This window comes from Scyliorhinus torazame, chromosome 10, assembly GCF_047496885.1.
Source record: "Scyliorhinus torazame isolate Kashiwa2021f chromosome 10, sScyTor2.1, whole genome shotgun sequence".
Lineage (NCBI taxonomy): Eukaryota > Metazoa > Chordata > Chondrichthyes > Carcharhiniformes > Scyliorhinidae > Scyliorhinus > Scyliorhinus torazame.
In genome coordinates, this window is record NC_092716.1 from 229,452,334 (window position 1) to 229,475,219 (window position 22,886).

Consider the following 22,886-nt stretch of genomic DNA (forward strand, 5'->3'; position numbering starts at 1 on the left):
AAGGGCTGGCAGCTCGCGAGTAATATAAGACGGCTGTTGAATGTGGTGATGAATCCATCGAGAACTCTGGTGTCCATGGACGCGGAGAAAGCATTTGATCGGGTGGAGTAGCGGTACTTGTTCAAAGTTTTGGGAAGGTTTGGGCCGAGATTTGTGTCATGAGTGCGGTTGCTGTATGTGGCACCAAGAGCGAGGGTGAGGACAAATGATATGAGCTCACGAAGCTTTGACTTACACGGGTACGAGGCAGGGATGCCCGGTGTCGCCGCTGTTGTTTGCGTTGGCCATAGAGCCATTGGCGATGGCTCTCACAGGGTCGGCAGAGTGGCAGGGGATAATGAGGGGACAGAGGGAGCATCAGGTGTCGCTCTATGCCGATGACCTCACAGCGGGCTAACTTAGGGGGGGGGGATGCCATTTACGGTAGCGGGGGATAGGTTTAGGTACTTGGGGATTCAGGTAGCGAGGGAATGGACGGGTCTCCATAAGTGGAACTTAACGAAGCTAGTGGAGGAGGTCAGGGAGGAAGAGGCCATTTAAGGGGTGGGATACACTGCACTTAACATTGGTGGGGAGGGTCCAAGTGGTGAAAATTAATATTCTGCTGAGGTTCTTATTCATCTTTCAGACTCTCCCGATCTTTATACCAAAGGCCTTTTTTCAGAAAGTGGACACAATCATCTCTGACTTTGTATGGGCGGGGAAGGTGCCGAGGGTGGGAAGGACCTTGCTACAGACAGGCGATGCAGTGGGGGGGGTTGGCGTTGCCAAACTTGCTTCATTATTATTGGGCGGCAAATGTGGACAAGGTGCAACAATGGTGGGAAGGAGAAGGGGTAGAGTGGGTTAGGATGGAAGAGGAATCTTGTAAGGGGTCTAGTTTGAGGGCTATGGTGACGGCAGCATTGCCAATGGCTCCGAGTAGGTATTCAGGGAGCCCAGTGGTGCAGTCCATGGTGAAGATATGGAACCAGCTGAGGAGGCATTTTAGGGTGGAAGGGATGTCGGTGTTTACGCCACTGTGCGAGAATCATGGGTTTGAGCCAGAGGGGATGCACAGTGTACACAGGAGGTGGAGGGAAGTGGGGCTGGTCAAGGTGAGGCATTTGTACTTGGAGGAAGGGTTCGCCAGTCTGGAGGAGCTAAGGGAGAGGGTAGAGCTGCCGACGGGTAGTGAGTTCAGGTATCTACAGGTTAGGGACTTTGCACGAAAGGTCTGGAAGGGGTTCCCTAGATTGCCGGGATACACCCTGCTGGAGCGACTGCAGCTTCCAGATGTGGAAGGGGAGGGAAGAATTGGGGACATATACAAGTGGCCTGGGGAGCAGGGAGGTGAGCAGGTGGTGAAGATAAAGGAGAAATGGGAAGCGGAGTTGGGAATGAAGATCAATTGGGGCGTATGGAGTGAGGCACTGCGAAGGGTAAATGGGACCTCCTCTTGTGCAAGGATGAGCCTGATACAGTTTAACATGGTGCACAGGGTGCATATGACACGGGCGAGAATGAGTGGTTTCTTTCAGGGGGTAATAGATGAGTGTGAGGTGTGGGCGTGGGCCATGGAATCATACGCACATGTTTTGGGGTTGAGAGAAGATTCTGGGCGGGAGTGTTCGCAGTCTTAGCCAGGATAGTGAAGGAGGGAGTGGACCCGGAACCTTTAGTGGCGATATTTTGGGGTTCAGAGAGGCCGGAGCTCATGGAAAGGAGGAAGGCCGATGTCTTGGCCTTCGCCTCTCTGATTGCACGGCGCCAAATTTTGCTGGAGTGGCGGTCGGCATCGCCACCGGGGGTAGCAGCGTGGTTGGGTGACCTGTATGACCTCCTGCGATTAGAGAAGATAAAGTATGAGTTAAGGGGCTCAGCAGGTGAGTTTGAGAAAAGGTGAGGGATGTTTGTGACTGTGTTTGAGGAGCTGTTCGCCGCAGAGGGGGGGGGGGGGGGGGGGAGAAAAATCTGTACAAACTGTATGGTTGGGAAGAATGTTTCCCAGGGTGTTTATTTGCTGTAACCTAGTTTGATACAAGTTTGAATAAAATGAGTTTAAAAAAACAAAATAAAAATCATCTCTCATAATAATGCTTTCCCTTCGCAGTGTGCATTACGAAATCCAGACTTTTGGCTCTTTTTTTTAAATAAACATTTTATTGCGGTATTTTTTTGGCATTGTGAAAGCAGCAATATAAACAATGTACATGAAAATATAAACATAGTGCAAATACCACCTGAGTGCAAATACCACCTGACTTTTGGCTCTTTTAACACAAGCTCCCACTCCACTTTTAATAGTGAATCCAATCTGGGATTTTAAATCACCCAATCTTTTTTCCTTAGTCCTAACCGCTTTTGCACAAACCCAGAGATCCAGCCGTCAATTTAAGACCATAAGACATAGGAGCGGAAGGCCATTCGGCCCATCGAGTCCACTCCACCATTCAATCATGGCTGATTTCAAATCCATTTACCCGCTCTCTCTCCATAGCCCTTAATTCCTCGCGAAATCAAGAATTTATCAACTCTAAGAACTATAGTTATTGAAACTCGCGTTCCACAGGCTGTAGTAAAATCTCACAAATGACTCCCAATATCTTTCTGGCTTCTCAGATGTGTTTGTCTTTACTGAACAGTGTTCTGTTCTAGTACCTTTAACCTCTGACCTTTTGGAAACTTCTCTTCATTACTCTTGTTTCCTTAACTAGTTGCTCTTCAGATTTCTGCCCTTGTTTTCTTAACCATTACTCCACGGCATGGCTTTTCCTCTTGCAAAGCTGAGGGAGATGTTCCCTCTAGCCTCTAAACCAACTGCTTCTAGCAGAGCTGCAAGAGCTGTCTTCTCTCTCACTACCCATCTTTAACTACAATAAAATTAGCTAAACTAAAACTTAAAAGTTGCTCCACCTTACAAGACCCCAGTTGCTATGCGACACCCACATGCATATGCCCTTTATTTATTCTTCACACTGTAGCCCTCTCTCAGCACAATAGAACTTAAGCTACTCCCACACATACACACAACTTTGTCCAGCATGAATCAAACTATAGTCGTACCCTCCCAGGCACAGAAACATTAAACTAAACACACCTAAAACTATACTCTATTTCTAATGCTTATCAGTACAAATATAAATCCCTTAAAACTTGCTTTGTTTTCCTAACATTCCTTTCAATGGAATAAACCAAGCCCCATTTACTATAAATCAGAGATCTGTAGCAAAATACACCATGTAATTTACTTCATAATCTACTTGCACTTAAAACTCAGGCCCCAGTGTCATGGTGGTCTCAGCTTTAAACTGTTGCTCTCATTCCTTTATTTCCCATTTATCTGATTATAGGTTTCTTGTACTTCGGTCTAAAAGGGTTACAACTGTCTTTTCACCTGGATGCACTTTTCTCAAGTTTGTAAATCAAAGGGCAGTAATGACAGCATTCTGTTAATGACCGAGACACCCAAGCTTTAATAGTTTTAACATTCCTTTCAATATCTGGTCATTTTTAAAGTATTGAAACCAATTCAAAAATACATTATTTTCACAGTAATTCATTTATTCGGGGCCTTGTTATGTAGGCAATAATTTGCCAGTCCAGATTAGCTGCCAGTTGTGCAATTTGTCGAATGTTATGCCACAATGTCAAGGAAAGCTAATGTTTACTTTATCTTCCATGAAAAGCTTGATTTCTATGTTCCAATTTAAAAGTAAAGGATTATCGCAACTGAGTCAGTATTTTTTTTTTAAAAATCAATGGAATTAGATCATTGAAGTCTGATTGTCAAATGCTCAGTTATCTTTAAGATATTTTATGGCAGCTGCTTTGGCGCGTTTTCCCAACCTCCTCCTTTTCACCTTAAAGTTTCACAAAAACATGTAGTTTTCCCATAGCTGGACCCAATCCCCCAGCTGCACAAATAACACAGCTTCATACTTCTAAAAGTACCTCTGAACACACCCAGCTGGCATTGTTCTAGGAGGCTGCCAGGAGCACAAAGCCATTGCACAAAGAACTTGCATTTAAATAGGCCCTCATCGCATCCACAGGATATCCTAAAGCGCTTTATGCCCAATGAATTATTTTTGACATGCAATCACTCTTGTTCTATAGACAAATATTATCAGTGCCTTTAACCCATAGCAGGTTTAAAAGAACAAAAATGTTTAATCCATTACTCACTTTGCTTCTGAAGTGGGACTTTTTAAAATCACTTCTAGTGTTCACGTCAGCCATAGAAAGGAAGAGCATGCATTTATATAGCACCTTTCACAGCTCCTTCCATGACCTCTATATGTCTCAAAGCACATTACAGGCAATTCAATACTTTGAAGCTAATCACTGCCACATGAATCATCAGCGGCAGCCTTTTAATGATTAATCCAAGTCTCTCATCATCCATATTAAAGTTCTAGATTTGCTTTTAACCTGAATTCCTGGTTAAAAATCAACCATATCTACTCGCTTTACACACAGATTCCTGGAAGTAGTCTTGCAGATTACAATAGCCACACAAATGCAAACAAAGCAGCCAGGTTCACTTCTCGAGGGACTGAATTGAAAGGCGAAGAATTTACCGTAGATCACGGTGCACAAATCAACTTTCAAACCTTCAAAGAAATCTTTCTAAAACTAGAAGATGTCTTATACGCCCAAGTATGAAGTACAAACTTTGTTGGTGCAGGTGCAGAATGGGGGGGAAAATAACAGCAATTCAAATGTAATCAATGTGACATGTTTCACTGAATTGATTAATTCAGAAAGGATACCTTTTACCAAAATCAAAACCTATTAAAAAAACTGTTAAATTCACTGTCTTTGGTATCAGACGTAAAAGATTATCAAATTTACTCTCAGTCACTTTGACTATGGCATGATTGTAAGGATCCCACTTTTGTTCAGGTTTCACACCTTTTGCTTTCAGAATTATCCCTCCACAACAAATCACATCTTCCTCCCCATCCATAGAATTGAATATTCTACATTCTTGAATGATCTGATGGCAGTTTGTGCATTACTAGCACCCCATGATTTGAAGATGAAACCACACAAAACATCAAGCAGGGCAGCACACATATTGCCACTCTGAGAAGATTTTATCTCAAACGGCCATTCACCGATTCTATTCAGCATGAACATGATCCTTGTAGCTTGTTGGAGCATACATCCAAAGCGTGGTGGCACTCCTGGTATAACTGCAATTTGGGTGTTAATTCTTCACAAACACTTCTCATACTCAGCAGTTATATGAGATTTGAATGAATGACCCACACTAATAAACTGTGTTCTTTGCATTGACCATCGAGATGCCTATTCCACACCTTATTGACCCAAATCTTCACTCCAACCTCACCCATCCAAACATTCCCATGGACATACACAAAAATGTCTTCCAGGATTCACAACCCAAAGATGTGCAGAGTAGATAGATTGGCCTCTCTAAATTGTCCCTTAGTTGGAAAAATTTAAAAATCCATCTGGTTTACTAACTGGCCATACCTACCCAAGCTGGCCTACATGTGACAGCTCAGGCAGATCGTTACAAACATGAAAAACATAGGACATATGAGAAAAACATAACGTAAATACATAGACATAGGGTGAAGCATACAGAGTATAGCGCTACAACAGTAGAGAAGATGCGTAAAGAGATCAGTTCGGTCCATAACAGGCTCATACAGGAGTCTGGTAATAGTGGGGAAGAAGCTGTTTTAAAATCTGTTAGTGCGTGTTCTCAGACTGTTGTATCTTCTGCCCGATGCAAGAGGTTGGAAAAGAGAATAGGGTTCTTTGATTATGCTGCCCGCTTTCCCAAGGCAGTGGGGAGGTGTAGACAGAATCAATGGATGGGAGGCGGGTTCACATGATGGACTGGGCTGTGTTCACAACTCTGTAGTTTCTTCCGGTCTTGCGCCAAACAGTTGCCATACCAAGCGGTGATGCAGCCAGATAGGATGCTTTCTATGGTGCATCTGTAAGCATTTATAAGCATCAATGTGGACATGCCGAATTTCCTGAGAAAGTATAGGTGCTGTTGTGCTTTCTTGGTTGTAGCATTAACATGGGTGAACCAAGTCAGATTGATGGTGATGTGCACACCTAGGAACTTGAAGCTGTCAACCATTTCCACCTCAGCACTATTAATGCAGACAGGGGTGTGTACGACATTTAAGTTTCCTGAAGTCGATGACCAGCTCCTTAGTTTTGTAGACGTCGAGAGATTGTTGTGATTACACTACGCCACTATGTTCTCTATCTCCCTCCTGTAATCTGACTCGTCGTTGTTTGAGATCCAACCCACCATGGTCGTATCATTAGCAAACTTGTCGATGGGAGTTGGAGCCGAATTATGCCACACAGTCGTCCAAGAATCAGAAGAAATTTCTTTACACAGTAGTTAGAATGTGAAACTCACTACTACAGGGAGCAGTTGAGGCAAATAGCATAAATGTATTCAAGGGGGAAGCTAGATAACAGCTTGAGCGAGAAAGGAATAGAGCACATGTCAATGGGGTTAAATTAAAGAAGTGGGTGGTGGTTTGGAAGGAGCATAAACAGAGGCACAAGTGTGTTGGACTGAATGAAATGAAATGAAAAATGAAATGAAAATGAAATGAAAATCGCTTATTGTCACAAGTAGGCTTCAAATGAAGTTAGTGAAAAGCCCCTAGTCGCCACATTCCGGCGCCTGTTCGGGGAGGCTGGTACGGGAAATGACCCATTTCTGTGCTGTATACAATGTAGAAGTTTGTCAAATTCTTTTCAGGGATTATTGCTATCTGCTGCAGGGTGAATGCTGTTTCAGGAATTCATTCAATTCTACATCTTTTGCTTACTTATCTTTGGAATTGATTTGGCTTATGCTCAAAGTACTAATTTCCCCCAAATGTTTCTGCTCAAATTTGAGAATCGTGTTTTTTTCTGGTAGTGAAATTTTAAAACGTCACATAGCAATGGGCCACAAAGCAAAAAATGAAACATGGTTTGTTTGATGACCAATAACTATATTGGAGCAAAGTTTACTGTGAAAGTAATTTAAAAATTGATGGCTATTATGAATATCGAAAAACAGTTACATCACTCTGCCCGCAGTTTAATGAAAGCCGCTTTCAATACGGAGGCTCCTTCTTATTTGATTTAGAAATTTGCTGGTATTTTCCCATTTAACTCCCCACAGTATGTTAACACCTGTCAGTTGCGAGAATCCTTTTCACAGTGTGATAACTTTTAATGAGTTCCAGTCAACCTCTTTGGCACTGCAAACTATCTATTCCACATGTGGAGTCATTGCTTCAGGTTTTGAAATTTTCCAGAAGTTAAAAATATCAAAATTTTAAACGTATTTTTCTTTTCTGTCACATTTTTCTCTTTCCTATTCCAATTATTCCTTTTCTCTATTACTCTTTCTGCACCCAATTTGCCTCCAGATTGGTCCTTCCTCTACTTATTTTTCAATCCCTTCACCTCATTGGTTAAGGAGCATATCTCCATGTTTGGACAGGTCTCAGATATCCTACCCCCCACCCCCACCCCCACCTCTCTCTCCCTGCCTTTATAATCTTGCATTTCTCACCGACTTGTCGGCACATATATTTTGAGCTGAAAGTTGCAAAAGCAAGTCTTAACTATTAGCAGGTGTGGACAGATGCCCACCTGCAGCAATATCTGGCTTATGATATCGACACCTGCTCGTGAGACAAAGCAAAAAGGCTTCTTAGCAAGAAGCATTCGGAAGAATGGACTCAGAAGTTTCTCTCCCCACAGATGCTGCCATACCTGCTGCGTTTTTCCAACGTTTTCTGATTTTATTTGAGCTTTCCATAAGACCAGAAGACATAGGAGCAGAATTAAGCCACTTGGCCCATCGAGTCTGCTCCGCCATTCAATCATGGCTGATATTTTTCTCATCAACATTCTCCTGCCTTCTCCCCATAACCCCGATCCCCTTATTAATCAAGAACCTATCTATCTCTGCCTTAAAGACACTTAGTGAATTGGCCTCCACAGCCTTCTGCGGCAAAGAGTTCCACAGATTCACCACCCTCTGGCTGAAAAAATTCCTCCTCATCTCTGTTTTAAAGGATCGTCACTTTAATCTGAGGTGGTGTCCTCTGGTTCTAGTTTTTCCCTACAAGTGGAAACATCCTCTCCACGTCCACTCTATCCAGGCCTCGCAGTATCTTGTACGTTTCAATAAGATCGCCTCTCATCCTTCTAAGCTCCAACGAGTACAGACCCAGAGTCCTCAAACGTTCCTCATACGACAAGTTCTTCATTCCTGGGATTCTTCTTGTGAACCTCCTCTGGACCCTTTCCAAGGCCAGCACATCCTTCCTTAGATATGGGGCCCAAAACTGCTCACAATACTCCAAATGGGGTCTGACCAGAGCCTTATACAGCCTCAGAAGTACATCCCTGGTCTTGTATTCTAGCCCTCTTGACATGAATGCTAACATTGCATTTGCCTTCACTGCCAACTGAACCTGCACATTAACCTTAAGAGAATCGTGAACAAGGACTCCCAAGTCTCTTTGTGCTTCTGCTTTCCGAAGCATTCCCCATTTAGAAAATAGTCTATGTCTAGATTCCTCCTTCCAAAGTGCATAACCTCACACTTTTCCACATTGTATTTCATTTGCCACTTCATTGCCCACTCTGCTAGCTTGTCCAAGTACTTCTGCAGCCCCCTTGCTTGCTCAATACTACCTGTCCCTCTACTGATCTTTGTATCATCTGCAAACTTAGCAACAGTGCCTTTAGTTCCTTCTTCCAGATCATTAATGTATATTGTAAACAGTTGTGGTCCCAGCACAGACCCCTGAGGCACACCACTAGCCACAGGCTGCCATCCTGAAAAAGACCCCTTTATCGCACTCTTTGCCTTCTGCCAATCAGCCAATCCTCTATTCATGCCAGGATCTTGCCCTTAATACCATGGGCGTTTAACTTATTTAACAGTCTCCTATGCGGCACCTTGTCAAAGGCCTTCTGGAAATCTAAATAAATCACGTCCACTGATTCTCCTTTGTCGAACTTGCTTGTTACCTCCTCAAAGAACTCTAACAGATTTGTCAGACACGACCTCCCTTTGACAAAGCTGCATTATATTGATAAACAACTTGTCATTTTTACCACAAATAACAAACATGAATTTTAGCCTTTGAAACATGTCTTGTGTCTTACAATGAGAACAATTTAAAGTGACACACGGAAACATATTGATTAGGTGCAATTTTCCCTATAACATATTGAAAACAGTATATTAAACATGCAGAGATAAAACTTACGTTATGATAACGAGCAGTTAATTTTGTGCCTTTGTTATAAAATGTAATTGTAGTAGTTTTAATAGACCGGCTACTAAAATATTAGCCCATTATCAATTTCAGACTGTAGGCAGCTACATATACTAAGCTTCAGTTGCAGCAAATCTTGCATTAACAATATTTTACTGGAAGCCATAAATAATGCCAGACTTCTGGGTTGTCAAGTTTACATGAAGTAAACATGGTTCAAGGTTTCTACCTCCTTGTAAATAAAACAAAGCTGTGATTAAAGTATAGCTGGATAAAGTACAGCTGGGCAAGCTATTATCACCGGAAGACCATAAGATATAGGAGCAGATTTAGCCATTCGGCCCATCGCATCTACTCCGCCATTCGATCATGGCTGATATGCTCCTCATGCCCATTCTCCTCCTGCCTTCTCCCCAGAACCCCTCATCCCCATATTAATCAAGAAATTCCCGTATTAATCAAGAACACCAGATTTGTGCTTGTGGTGCTGTTACCTACAGGGTTACAGACATAAGACCTGTAATCAGAATTGTTTTATCTTAGAACACAAGAACTAGGAGCAGGAATGGGCAACTTAACCTTGCGAGCCTGCTCTACCATTCAATACAATCGTGGTTGATCTCATCCTGGCCTCATCTCCACTCTCCTGCCCATTCTCCATAACCCTTCAACCCATTACTAATTTAAAATCTGTTTAATTCCTCCTTAAATTTACTCACTGTCTCAGCATCCACTGCACTCTCGGGTAGTGAGTTCCACAGATTTATGACCCTTTGGGTGTAGTTCCTCCTCATCGGTTTGAAATTTGCTACCCTTATCATAGAATTTACAGTGAAGAAGGAGGCCATTCGGCCCATCGAGTCTGCACCAGCCCTTGGAAAGAGCACCCTACCCAAGCCCACACCTCCACCCTATCCCCATAACCCAGTAACCCCACCCAACACTAAGGGCAATTTTTGGACACTAAGGGCAATTTAGCATGGCCAATCCACCTAATCTGCACATCTTTGGACTGTGGGAGGAAACCGGAGCACCCGGAGGAAACCCACGCACACACGGGGAGAACGTGCAGACTCCGACTGTGACCTCGCGTTCTAGAATGCCCCACAAGAGGAAGCAACCCCTCCACGTCTACTTTATCCATACCTTTTATCATAATATATACCTCAATTTGACCTCCCCTCATTGTCTATCAATAAATGATTCTGGTATCAGACATACTTGCAAGCGAAATGGAACAGCTGATCTATCGGGCACGATCACAGGAATAAGTATCCAAAGTTACTGACAATAAAAAAGTTAAAATGTGAGGTGCTCACAAAAAATGAAAGGAAACACTGCTCCCTTTCTCCTTTGAGTTTCTTAATTTAATTTCAGAAGCGCCATAATCAATCATGCGCCTTTTGAAGAGACTCCAACAGATGCAGAATGTTCAAAGCAGCTGCTATGCAAAATAATTTGAAGTGCAAGGGGCCTATAATTTTCCAGGTATCATAATTGAAAAGTCCCAATCTATACACATTTTTAGAGCTGCAAAACTCAAAGGAGGTCTCACGGTCTCAAAGCTGGTACAAATGCCTTCTTGAATCATTCGCTGCACTCCTTCCTGTCAAGCATCATGCTCCCACGTGTTAAGTTGAATAGCCAGATTTTTTACATCAGTTTTTAGGCAATCTTTGTATGATCACCAAAAATATTTATAATTATTTTAGAATACAAATGCAAAAACAATAGGGAAATATTTTCTCCATGTTTGGTACACATGGAAACATCAGAATACCGTTTCTAAAAAATGTGATTATTTAACTAATGTGTCGGACGAACATCCAGCATTCTCAACAAAATCACTTTTCCCTTCTGTTTGAGATCTCGGTGCTGCTCTAACATCAGCTTTTTGCACATCCTCAAGTTTAAAAGCTCCAAAATTTCCTCCAGAAATGTCAAAATCACTATTTCTTTAAGACACTCCTTAATACCAAACTCTTACACCAAGCTTTCAGTCTGTCTATCCTAATATCTCCATATATGGCTCAGTGTCAAATTTGTTGGATAACCTTCTTTCGAAGTGCCTTGGGATGCTTCATTATGTTAAAGGCAACAGACAAATACAAGTTTTTGTTTTATAAACTCGCATTTAAATCTTTGAGGTGCTAGAAAAAAATCTTTTAAAAGGTGGACAATCTAGAATTGGTCACGTCTGACCTCACATCAGGGGCTGGTTTAGCACACTGGGCTAAATCACTGGCTTTTAAAGCAGACCAAGCAGGCCAGCAGCACGGTTCAATTCCCCGTACCAGCCTCCCCGAACAGGTGCCGGAATGTGGCGACTAGGGGCTTTTCACAGTAACTTTATTGAAGCCTACTTGTGACAATAAGCAATTTTCATTTCATTTCATTTTCATTTCACGTATCCTTTGAAAAATACAGTATACATTCTGTGATTATAAGTCAATTGTGAAGAGGAGTAGAGCAGACAGATGGGCCTTTACTTCCCATTAGAACCTAAGTAACACTCATCTGACAGTCATAGTGGGAAAGAGGTACAAGAACGTAACATACCTCAATGGATTATTTTTTAGTTCACAGGGTGAGCTCATGGTCTTCCATGTCCTGAAAGTTGAGACCATCAGTTCAGCTGCTTCTGATACATCCCGCCCCACCCTCCTTCTTTCTCACCAAGCTAAAATTTCCTCCAAGATTTACCTCTGCCCATGCCAAGAACTTGTGTCTTTCTCTAGATTCTCGCCTAGCTCTTTCAAGCCTGAGTCATAGAATTTACAGCGCAGGAGGCCATTCGGTCCACCCGTGATGTTTCTGTCCTTTCACACAACCACCGCATTTCCAGCCCTCTTTCTTCAGCAGTCTTTGAATGTGTTGGTGCTTCATAAATCTGTGTTTATCTTTCCTGCAGTTCCATGTTAGAAACATCTTCAATCAGGTTTCCAACCCTGTCACAGCACTGAAACAGCCCTGATGCACCGGCCCTTGGAAAGGGCACCCTATTTAAGCCCACGTCTCCATCCAATCCCCGTAAACCAGTAACACCCACCGTATCTTTTGGACAATAAGGGGAAATTTAACACGGCCAAACCACCTAACCAGCACATCTTTGACTGTGGGAGGAAACCAGAGCACCCAGAAAAAACCCACACAGGCATGAGGAGAAAGTGCAAACTGCACACAGACAGTCACCCGAGGCCAGAATTGAACCTGGGACCCTGGAGCTGTGAGGCAGCAGTGCTAACCATTGTGTCAATGGGCCATAGCTTCTCTGAACACACCTTGTCCTCGAGACCCAACTCCCCTCTCTTGATCCGATTCTCACTTAACGTCAAGCTATATAACTTCCCTTCCTGGGCTCCACACTACTTGACATTATATTTAGAACATAGAACATAGAACGATACAGCACAGTACAGGCCCTTCGGCCCACGATGTTGCACCGACATGGGAAGTCAAAAAACAAAAGCCATCTAACCTACACTATGCCATTATCATCCATATGCTTATCCAATAACCTTTAAATGCCCTCAATGTTGGCGAGATCACTACTGTTGCAGGTAGGGCATTCCACGGCCTCACCACTCTTTGCGTAAAGAACCTATATCTATTACCCCTCAGTTTAAGGCTATGTCCCCTCGTGCTAGCCATTTCCATCCGCGGGAGAAGGCTCTCACTGTCCACCCTATCTAACCCTCTGATCATTTTGTATGCCTCTATTAAGTCTCCTCTTAACCTTCTTCTCTCTAACGAAAACAACCTCAAGTCCATCAGCCTTTCCTCATAAGATTTTCCCTCCATACCAGGCAACATCCTGGTAAATCTCCTCTGCACCCGTTCCAAAGCTTCCACGTCCTTCCTATAATGAGGTGACCAGAACTGTACGCAATACTCCAAATGCGGCCGTACCAGAGTTTTGTACAGCTGCAACATGACCTCATGACTCCGGAACTCAATCCCTCTACCAATAAAGGCCAACACACCATAGGCTTTCTTCACAACCCTATCAACCTGGGTGGCAACTTTCAGGGATCTATGTACATGGACACCGAGATCCCTCTTCTCATCCACACTTCCAAGAATTTTACCATTAGCCAAATATTCCGCATTCCTGTTATTCCTTCCAAAGTGAATCACCTCACACTTCTCTACATTAAACTCCATTTGCCACCTCTCAGCCCAGCTCTGCAGCTTATCTATGTCCCTCTGTAACCTGCAACATCCTTCCGCACTGTCGACAACACCACCGACTTTAGTGTCGTCTGCAAATTTACTCACCCACCCTTCTGCGCCCTCCTCTAGGTCATTTACAAAAATGACAAACAGCAACGGCCCCAGAACAGATCCTTGTGGTACGCCACTTGTAACTGAACTCCATTCTGAACATTTCCCATCAACCACCACCCTCTGTCTTCTTTCAGCGAGCCAATTTCTGATCCACATCTTTAAATCACCCTCAATCCCCAGCCTCCGTATTTTCTGCAATAGCCTACCGTGGGGAACCTTATCAAACGCTTTACTGAAATCCATATACACATCAACTGCTCTACCCTCGTCTAACTGTTCAGTCACCTTCTCAAAGAACTCGATAAGGTTTGTGAGGCATGACCTACCCTTCACAAAGCCATGCTGACTATCCCTAATCATATTATTCCTATCTAGATGATTATAAATCTTGTCTCATATAATCCCCTCCAAGACTTTACCCACAACAGACGTGAGGCTCACCGGTCTATAGTTGCCGGGGTTGTCTCTACTCCCCTTCTTGAACAAAGGGACCACATTTGCTATCCTCCAGTCCTCTGGCACTATTCCTGTAGCCAATGATGACATAAAAATCAAAGCCAAAGGCTCAGCAATCTCTTCCCTGGCTTCCCAGAGAATCCTAGGATAAATCCCATCAGGCCCCAGGGACTTATCTATTTTCAGCCTGTCCAGAATTGCCAACACCTCTTCCCTATGTACCTCAATGCCATCTATTCTAATAGCCTGGGTCTCAGCATTCTCCTCCACAACATTCTCTTTTTCCTGCGTGAATACTGATGACAAATATTCATTTAGTATCTCGCCTATCTCTTCAGACTCCACACAACTTCCCATCCCTGTCCTTGACTGGCCCTACTCTTACCCTAGTCATTCTTTTATTCCTGACATACCTATAGAAAGCTTTTGGGTTTTCCTTGATCCTACCTGCCAAATACTTCTCATGTCCCCTCCTTGCTCGTCTTAGGTCTCTCTTTAGATCCTTCCTCGCTACCTTGTAACTATCCATCGCCCCAACTGAAACTTCACACCTCATCTTCACATAGGCCTCCTTCTTCCTCTTAACAAGGGATCCCACTTCTTTGGTAAACCACAGTTCCCTCGCTCGACGCCTTCCTCCCTGCATGACCGGTACGTACTTATCAAGAACACGCAGTAGCTGTTCCTTGAACAAGCGCCACATATCCAGTGTGCCCAAAACTTGCAGCCTACTTCTCCAACCTACCCCTCCCAAGTCATGTCTAATGGCATCATAATTGCCCTTCCCCCAGCTATAACTCTTGCCCTGCGGGGTATACTTATCCCTTTCCATCACCAACGTAAACGTCACCGAATTATGGTCACTGTCCCCAAAGTGCTCACCTATCTCCAAATCTAACACCTGGTCTGGTTCATTACCCAAAACCAAATCCAATGTGGCCTCGCCTCTTGTTGGCCTGTCAACATATTGTGTCAGGAAACCCTCCTGCACACATTGTACAAAAAACGACCCATCTATTGTACTCGAACTATATCTTTTCCAGTCAATATTTGGAAAGTTAAAGTCTCCCATAATAACTACCCTGTTACTTTCGCTCTTATCCAGAATCATCTTCGCCATCCTTTCCTCTACATCCCTAGAACTATTAGGAGGCCTATAAAAAACTCCCAACGGGGTGACCTCTCCTTTCCTGTTTCTAACCTCAGCCCATACTACCTCGGAAGAAGAGTCCCCATCTAGCATCCTCTCCGCCACCGTAATACTGTTCTTGACTAGCAGCGCCACACCTCCCCCTCTTTTGCCTCCTTCTCGGAGCTTACTAAAACACCTAAACCCCGGAACCTGCAACAACCATTCCTGTCCCTGCTCTATCCATGTCTCCGAAATGGCCACAACATCGAAATCCCAGGTACCAACCCATGCTGCCAGTTCCCCTACCTTATTTCGTATACTCCTGGCATTGAAGTAGACACACTTCAAACCACCTACCTGAACACTGGCCCCCTCCTGCGAAGTCAAATCTGCACTCCTGACCTCTATACTCTCAATCTCCCGTACCCTAAAACTACAATCCAGGTTCCCATGCCCCTGCTGCATTAGTTTAAAACCCCCCAAAGAGCACTAACAAATCTCCCCCCCAGGATATTTGTGCCCCTCAGGTTCAGATGTAGACCATCCTGTCTGTAGAGGTCACACCTTCCCCAGAAAGAGCCCCAGTTATCCAGAAATCTGAATCCCTCCCGCCTGCACCATCCCTGTAGCCGCGTGTTTAATTGCTCTCTCTCCCTATTCCTCATCTCATTATCACGCAGCACGGGCAACAACCCAGAGATAACAACTCTGTTTGTTCTCGTTCTGAGCTTCCATCCTAGCTCCCTGAAAGCCTGCCTGACATCCTTGTCCCCTTTCCTACCTATGTCGTTAGTGCCAATGTGGACCACGACTTGGGCCTGCTCCCTCTCCCCTGAAGGACCCGGAAAACACGATCCGAAACATTACGTACCCTTGCACCTGGGAGGCAACATACCAAACGTGAGTCTCTCTCGCTCCCACAAAATCTCCTATCTGTGCCCCTGACTATCGAGTCCCCAATTACTAATGTTCTGCTCCTCTCCCCCCTTCCCTTCTGAGCAACAGGGACAGACTCCATGCCAGAGGCCCGTACCCCATGGCTTACCCCTGGTAAGTCCCCCCCCCCCACAAGTATCCAAAGCGGTATACTTGTTACTCAGGGGAACGACCGCAGGGGATCCCTGCACTGACTGCTTCTTCCCAGTTACCCATCTATCTCCAATCTTTGGTGTAACTAATTCCCTGAAGCTGCTATCTATGACCCCCTCTGCCTCCCGAATGATCCGAAGTTCATCCAACTCCAGCTCCAGCTCCCTAACTCGGTCTTGGAGGAGCTGGAGATGGCTGCACTTTCTGCAGGTAAAATCAGCAGGGACACTAACGGCATCCCTCACCTCAAACATCCTACAGGAGGAACATTGCAGTCCCTTCCCTGCCATCCCTCTAACTTCCAACCAAGTTCTGTTAAAAAATAAATAAATAAATAATATATGACACTTACCTCACACCAATGGGTCTTATTATTAGGTTAGAGGAGGAGGGCAGGTGGGAGACACTACATGTGATTTGGTTCCTGGGCAGGACTCGGGGACCGGCCCCTCCCTTTCAAAACAACTCTCATTGTTTTTCTCATCAAAAAAGCCACCCATGATGTTTCTATCCTTTCACACAACCACCGCATTTCCAGCCCTCTTTCTTCAGTAGTCTATGAATGCGTTGGTGCTTCATAAATCTGTGTTTATCTTTACTGCTGTTCCATGTTTGAAACAACTTCAATCAGGTTTCCAACCCTGTCATAGCACTGAAACAGCCCTGATGAAAATCACAATGACACCCTGTGACTGCAGACCGGTGCATCCCCTTAACCTTCACAAACTGGCAAACAGTTAAAAAACAATGGCGCCGAGGTCCCAGGTTCGATCCCAGCTCTGGATCACTGTCTATGTGGAGTTTGCACATTCTCCCCATGTTGCGTGGGTTTCGCTCCCACAACCCAAAAGATGTGCAGGCTTGGCGGATTGGTCATGTTAAATTGCCCCTTAATTGTAAAAAATGAATTGGGTACTCTAAATTTATAAAACAAAAACTGTTAAAAATACATCGTACTCCTCCAATGCAGCTCCTCCATTAACCATGCAAGTGGAATGGACTGCCCGGTCTTGGTTCCACTCATATATCGATGGTCGCAATCTCCTGCAATGGCTTCTATTCATGTCCTGGCACGGTTATAACTGGAAATCCCCAGGGATTTATCCTTGGCCTTATCCTAATTGCCATTTACATTCTGCCGCTTAGCAACAGTATCTGAAAATACACGCTGCACATATATACCAATGACACTCAGCTCTATCGCACCACCACCTCTCTCAACCACTCAATGCTACTGTGCTGTCAAACTGCTTTCCCTCCAGTTCTGGGTGAGCCAAAATCTCCTCTAAACACTGGGAAGACTGAAGCCATTGCTTTCAGCTCTCACCACCCCAACTTGCCAGCAACTCCATTTGCTAGATATTATTTCTATCTTCCGGCCTAGCCACTCTCTCGGGTTGAACGATACTGCCCATAACCTCGTCAATATATTTGCCTACTTCAGCCTCTAACATTGCTTGTCTCTCCCAGTTTACTGCTGAAACCCTCATCCAGGCTGTTGTTACCTCCAGACTGGACAACTCCAATGCTCTCCCAGCCAGCCTTCATCCTGCACTCTCCACGAACTTAAGCTTCCCATTTCCAGGGGCACACCAATTCCCGTTCAAAATTCTTATCCGATTTCTCAAATCCATCCACGGGTTTGCCCCTGCCCATGTCTGAACTCCTCCAGCCCAACAACCCTCTGAGAACTCTCCATTCCTCCAAAGCTGGCCTTTTGGACATCCCCAGTTTCCTTTGCCCCTTACGAGTGGCTCTTTCCTCAGCAGCCAAGATCCTAAACATTTCTGCCCCTCTTTCTTCCTTTATGACAATTGTAACTTCCTCCCTCTTTGTCCAAGCTACTGATCAGCTGTCACCTTTTCTGGCTTTGTATCCATTTTTATCCTATTAATCTCCCATTAGCCCAAGTGGCTGCCTTACGACATTAAAGATGCCCAAGAGTACCAAGTTGTAGTCATAGAAAAAAGTGAATAAAGTAACTGAAGACCTGGCTTTGCCACAGAGTTCAGGCCTTTTAAAGCAAGAGTCCTTCAATTTGTTCCAACTGTTCTATTCTATTTAGTGGGACACTGGGCTAAACAGTGGCATTCTCCCCCAAGCTTAGAAGATCATGAGTTCAAGCCCTGACCTTTCATGTGAAATGCTGAAGACATTTTTTGATACAAAAATAATCAAAACTAGCCCGGTAATGTATTATGATCATAAGTCAATTTCTCTACTATAAATTTCGCGATTTCTTTCCCTTTTCTTTGTCAATTCTCGCTCCTCTCCTCTGAAACCTTTGCTGCGATATGATTCCACAAGCTCCCAATCAGTTTGACTACAACCAGCAATAAACCATACGTTGAACATGTGTGTCAACAAAGACTAAACTCAATATGTCCTCATTCGACAGCCACGTACGTGTACATCCAGCTGAGTTTATTGAATAATCAGCAGTGGTGGGGATTCTGATTGAGTTTTCCTTTCATTCACCTAGGCAAGTACCACTGCCTAGCTGAGATTAGCTAGTTCAGCAGAGAGTGGAAAAACTAGGGGCCTTCTTGGATTTTATTGGCTGAATAAATGCACTGTGATAGCAACACAAGAAACCAGGAAATAGGAGCAGGAATAGGCCCTTCAATAACACTGTGGCTGATCTGATCAGGGCCTCAACGCCACTTTCCTGCCTGTCCCCCATGACCCTCGAGTCCTTTGTAGATGAAAATCCACCTTGTCTTTATTCAATAAACCAACTTCCACTGCTTCCTGGGGTAGGGGATTTCACAGTTTAAAAACCCTAAAGAGAAGACATTCCTCTTCAACTCCACTAAGGAGAGACCCCTTATTCTGAAACTGTACCCATAGCTCTTTAAAACTACTTAATGCCTCTAAAATATATTTTGCACAATGAGGGAACTCTTCGATTGTGAGATGGCAATATTTTCCGGTCAAAGTGACTGATCTAAAATATATAATCTGACAGTGGATATCTTGCTCCTTACAAGATTTTTTAAATTCATATACAATAAAGTTAAAAATTAACAAATTACATATGCACATACCTTTAAAGTGTGGAAAGTGGCATTAGCACATTTAAGTATTGTGTCAAGCGAACTCATCAGATATCCTAGCCATCCCTATTTTGTTATGTGAAACATTTGGAAAATCTCAGCAGTTCTGACAGCATCTGTGCTGCGAGAACAGAGCTAACGTTTCGAGTCTGGATGACTCTAACGAAGAGTCACCCAGACTCGAATTTGCTTAGATCAACATGCACATTTGATCTGAAATTCTCTCTCCAACTTCTGCAACATAGTTTGATCATTTTTTTAAACGTAATGCAACTGGGACAATTAAAAACATGTTTAAAAAAAAGTTCCTTATAAAATTCACCATGAACAATCCCAATACTTCGGCCTTAAACAACAAAAATTTAGTGCGCAGAAACTAAGTTTTCCCAAGAGCCCAGTAACCTCATAAATGCTGCAACTGAATGTCAGGGCCACAAATGTGTGCTCAGCCTATCCATGGTCAAGCAAAAATGCCTGTAAAGCCAAATAAACTTTTATTTCCCAAATACAATAGTTAGGCAATATTGTTAAAAAGGAAGCTTCAATTTTATTTCCCACACTTGACACAGGTTGGAATATTATTTCTCACCTTTGTGATTTTTGTAATAGGAGTTAACTCGTGTACATTAAATATCCAATAGTGAGTTCAATAAGTAAACAGATCCACAGGACATTTATCCAATTTACAGCCTTGAAAATTGCAAAACACCGAAACATAATTCAAAAACGCAGCTTTATACAAAACTTGTTTGCAGAAAATCAATCACACCTTGTCAAATTAAACAAGTCGTTTTGAGGAACAAAGAATGGGATCATTTCGAAAGCTTGGGTCATGGAGGACCTAGTTATATATATATTTTTTAATCCTTTCAATAAAATAACACTGAATGGAAAAAATAAAGCTTGGGTCAGAGAGCACAAGGAATTAATAAACCATTTAATTTCCTACCAACAACCTCATGTACATGATCTCTGATATAGTTCTCTCGCACATTTTAGCAAAAGGAAATTGTGCTCCCCTGGAATGGGCACTTTTCAAAGCTTCGGGTTTTATTTTCGACACGTTCATAGCCTGGCCTCATTCCGTGGAAAAACTGTGCGCGTCTCCAGCTTCTGTGCGCTGGATACATATTATTCATTAACCAACTTTAACAAATAGTTCAGTTCGAAACTTGCAACTTGTTGTACATGTGTCCCTTTCTCGAACAGGAATATCTCACACATGTAAACTGCAAACAAATGAGTGGATGTTACTAATCCAAATAAAATGTGTTGGCAGTCACAAAGAGGAACGTTTGCTGCTTACTTCTTTGCATTTATTACGAGTTTATACAGGTTGCGTCTTATAGATTTTGACGCACTTTTCAGAACACTGGGAAGTGACACCCGACACCACGTCTTAAATTCTTGTCTTTGTGACCTTAGTGCGATTTTTCCCACCTCCCAGCCCAAAAAAACTTTTCACACAGTCAACCGATCTGAATTCACCGAGTCAACCGATCTGAATTCACCGAGTCAACCGATCTGAATTCACCGAGTCAACCGATCTGAATTCACCGAAGCCAAAAATTTTACATTTGACGGTCCAGGAAGCCGTCGAATAAACATAAGATATTTTATCTGTACGAGAAAATATGCCTTATTTCCAGGGGGGGGGGGGGGGGGGATAAATCGCTTTGCACCAAAAGGGGGGGGGGGGGGGTCTGAAGATAATCGCCGATTTGCCTCAGGAACGGGTCCAACCGTGGATTTTCTTCACTTCGGTTGGTGCATTTATCACAAAAGTAGCAGCGGGACGAGGCAACAAGGCCGGCTTGATCAGAGGTAGCAAACAACCCCGGCGCCCTCCGCACAACAACCCGCACCTACCTACCTGTTGCAACCCAGCAGTGACTAAAAGCGACCAACGTGAGTAACAAAGTCTCCATTTATAGCTGGAAGACGTGAAAAAGTGTTTCACTCAGGCCCCATGGTTACAATGTATCACTGCGGCACCCCCTCCTGCTTCGCTGCTGCCCTGCCGCCAGCACTTCCCCGGCTGGGCTACTTTCCCCGTCCGTCCCTCCTCGCCTCCTCCAGTCCCTCCTCCAACTTCCCTCAGACTCAGCCGAATGGCCAGCGGAAACCCTTCCTGATGGACAGCCCGCCCCCGCCAATCAGCAGCGCGACCCAGCACCTTTCCCCTCGCGTATTGGCGGATCACTGACCCCCTCCCGGCCAATAGAGAGCGGGAAGAGGCGGGATCCCAAATGGAAGTTCGGCTCAGTTGAAGAATGTCTGTCTTTGGATCAGTGCCACAGGACCTTCAGAAGGGGGGCGCCAACCCTCACCTAGTTTTACAATTGTTCTCCCGAAGCCCTCACTCTTGAAAGTGGAACGTGACACTCGGGGTGGGTACAAGGTCGCCACAAGTGTTTTATTAATCTTTCTCTCTTCGGCGAGCAAGGCTTCTCTTAACTCCCGCAGCATAACCAAAAACAAAACCCCCGCCGCTGGGAGTGAACGTCCCCTCGCGAACAGCCGCGGAGAGGTACCAGATAGAATCGCTCTTGCCAGGTCGCATTGGCGGGTTGGTTCCAAATGCAAAAAAAATACTGCCACCATTTGGTATCGAGGCAAACAGCAAACAATCATTCTTTCTAAATGTGATTTGCGCCTCCCGAACTCGGTTCACGGACCCCCCGCCCCCCTCCTTTAATTCCCACCAACTGCTGTAAATAAGACGATGGGCCGAAGGGCTTCTTTGTGTGCTGTCAAACTCCATGACTCTTATGGTTATTTTTGCGAACTACTCCAGGGAAGCTAAAAGTAACATCAATGTTGTGTCTATACTAGCCCCCTTTGCCAGCTATGAACCTAACCATATATTCTCCCAAACTCCGCCAACGCAAATCCAGGCAGCTCAATTGATACTAATTATGTTTATTATGTTTTAATTTTGCCGACTTGCAGATTTGGAAAGGACATTTTGAATGTGGCTAAGCCCTAAATCCGAGCAGCAAGAACTGTTGACATATGCATTTAAAAATGTTATATGCAGCCATGAACGATGCAGTCTACAAAGACAAGTACCCATCTGGGCACACCTGTTTTAGTTCATCTCGCATCGTGAAATACTTGAGTCTACTCAAACCATCGTGTGCTCTTTACAGATAGGAGTTTTGTTAACTCGACTACGATGACTGGATCCCTATTGCATGAGAGGGTGTTGTGATGCCACTGAGATTGAGCAATGTGAGATCAAGTAGTCTCTCATCCAGGAAATGTAGAAACTTTTTTAACGGGGCACAAGCTGCCTTCTCTTGCTTTCTTGCCACAGGCCTCTCCAGCCGTGGTGTTCTTGATGTGAAGGTGAGTGGATACCATCCGATTTTCTCCTTACCAGAGAAAGCATCTCAACTCTAGTTTATGTCTCCCCAATGGAGATCAGGGATTCCTCTGTGTGAGGAAGCATAGGATGGGTTGAGATGGGGAATGGGAAAATAACCCATTCTTGGCACAGCACTGTAGCACAATCAATCATTCATGAGGCGAGAAGAGATAAAGTCAATCGATGGCTTTATTACGCAGACTTGTTCCCCAGCA

General features: G+C 44.1%; 1 protein-coding gene across 1 annotated transcript in view; it reads right to left on the reverse strand.

The window, feature by feature from the left end:
* lrp5 (low density lipoprotein receptor-related protein 5) overlaps positions 1-21,361 on the reverse strand; it is a 234,334-nt gene extending 212,973 nt beyond the window's left edge. Inside the window, exon 1 of the mRNA XM_072466531.1 lies at positions 21,175-21,361. Coding sequence (XP_072322632.1) covers positions 21,175-21,229 — 55 coding nt within the window. The 5' untranslated portion in view covers positions 21,230-21,361. The remainder of the gene's footprint in view (positions 1-21,174) is intronic.
* Positions 21,362-22,886: the final 1,525 nt, after the last annotated feature.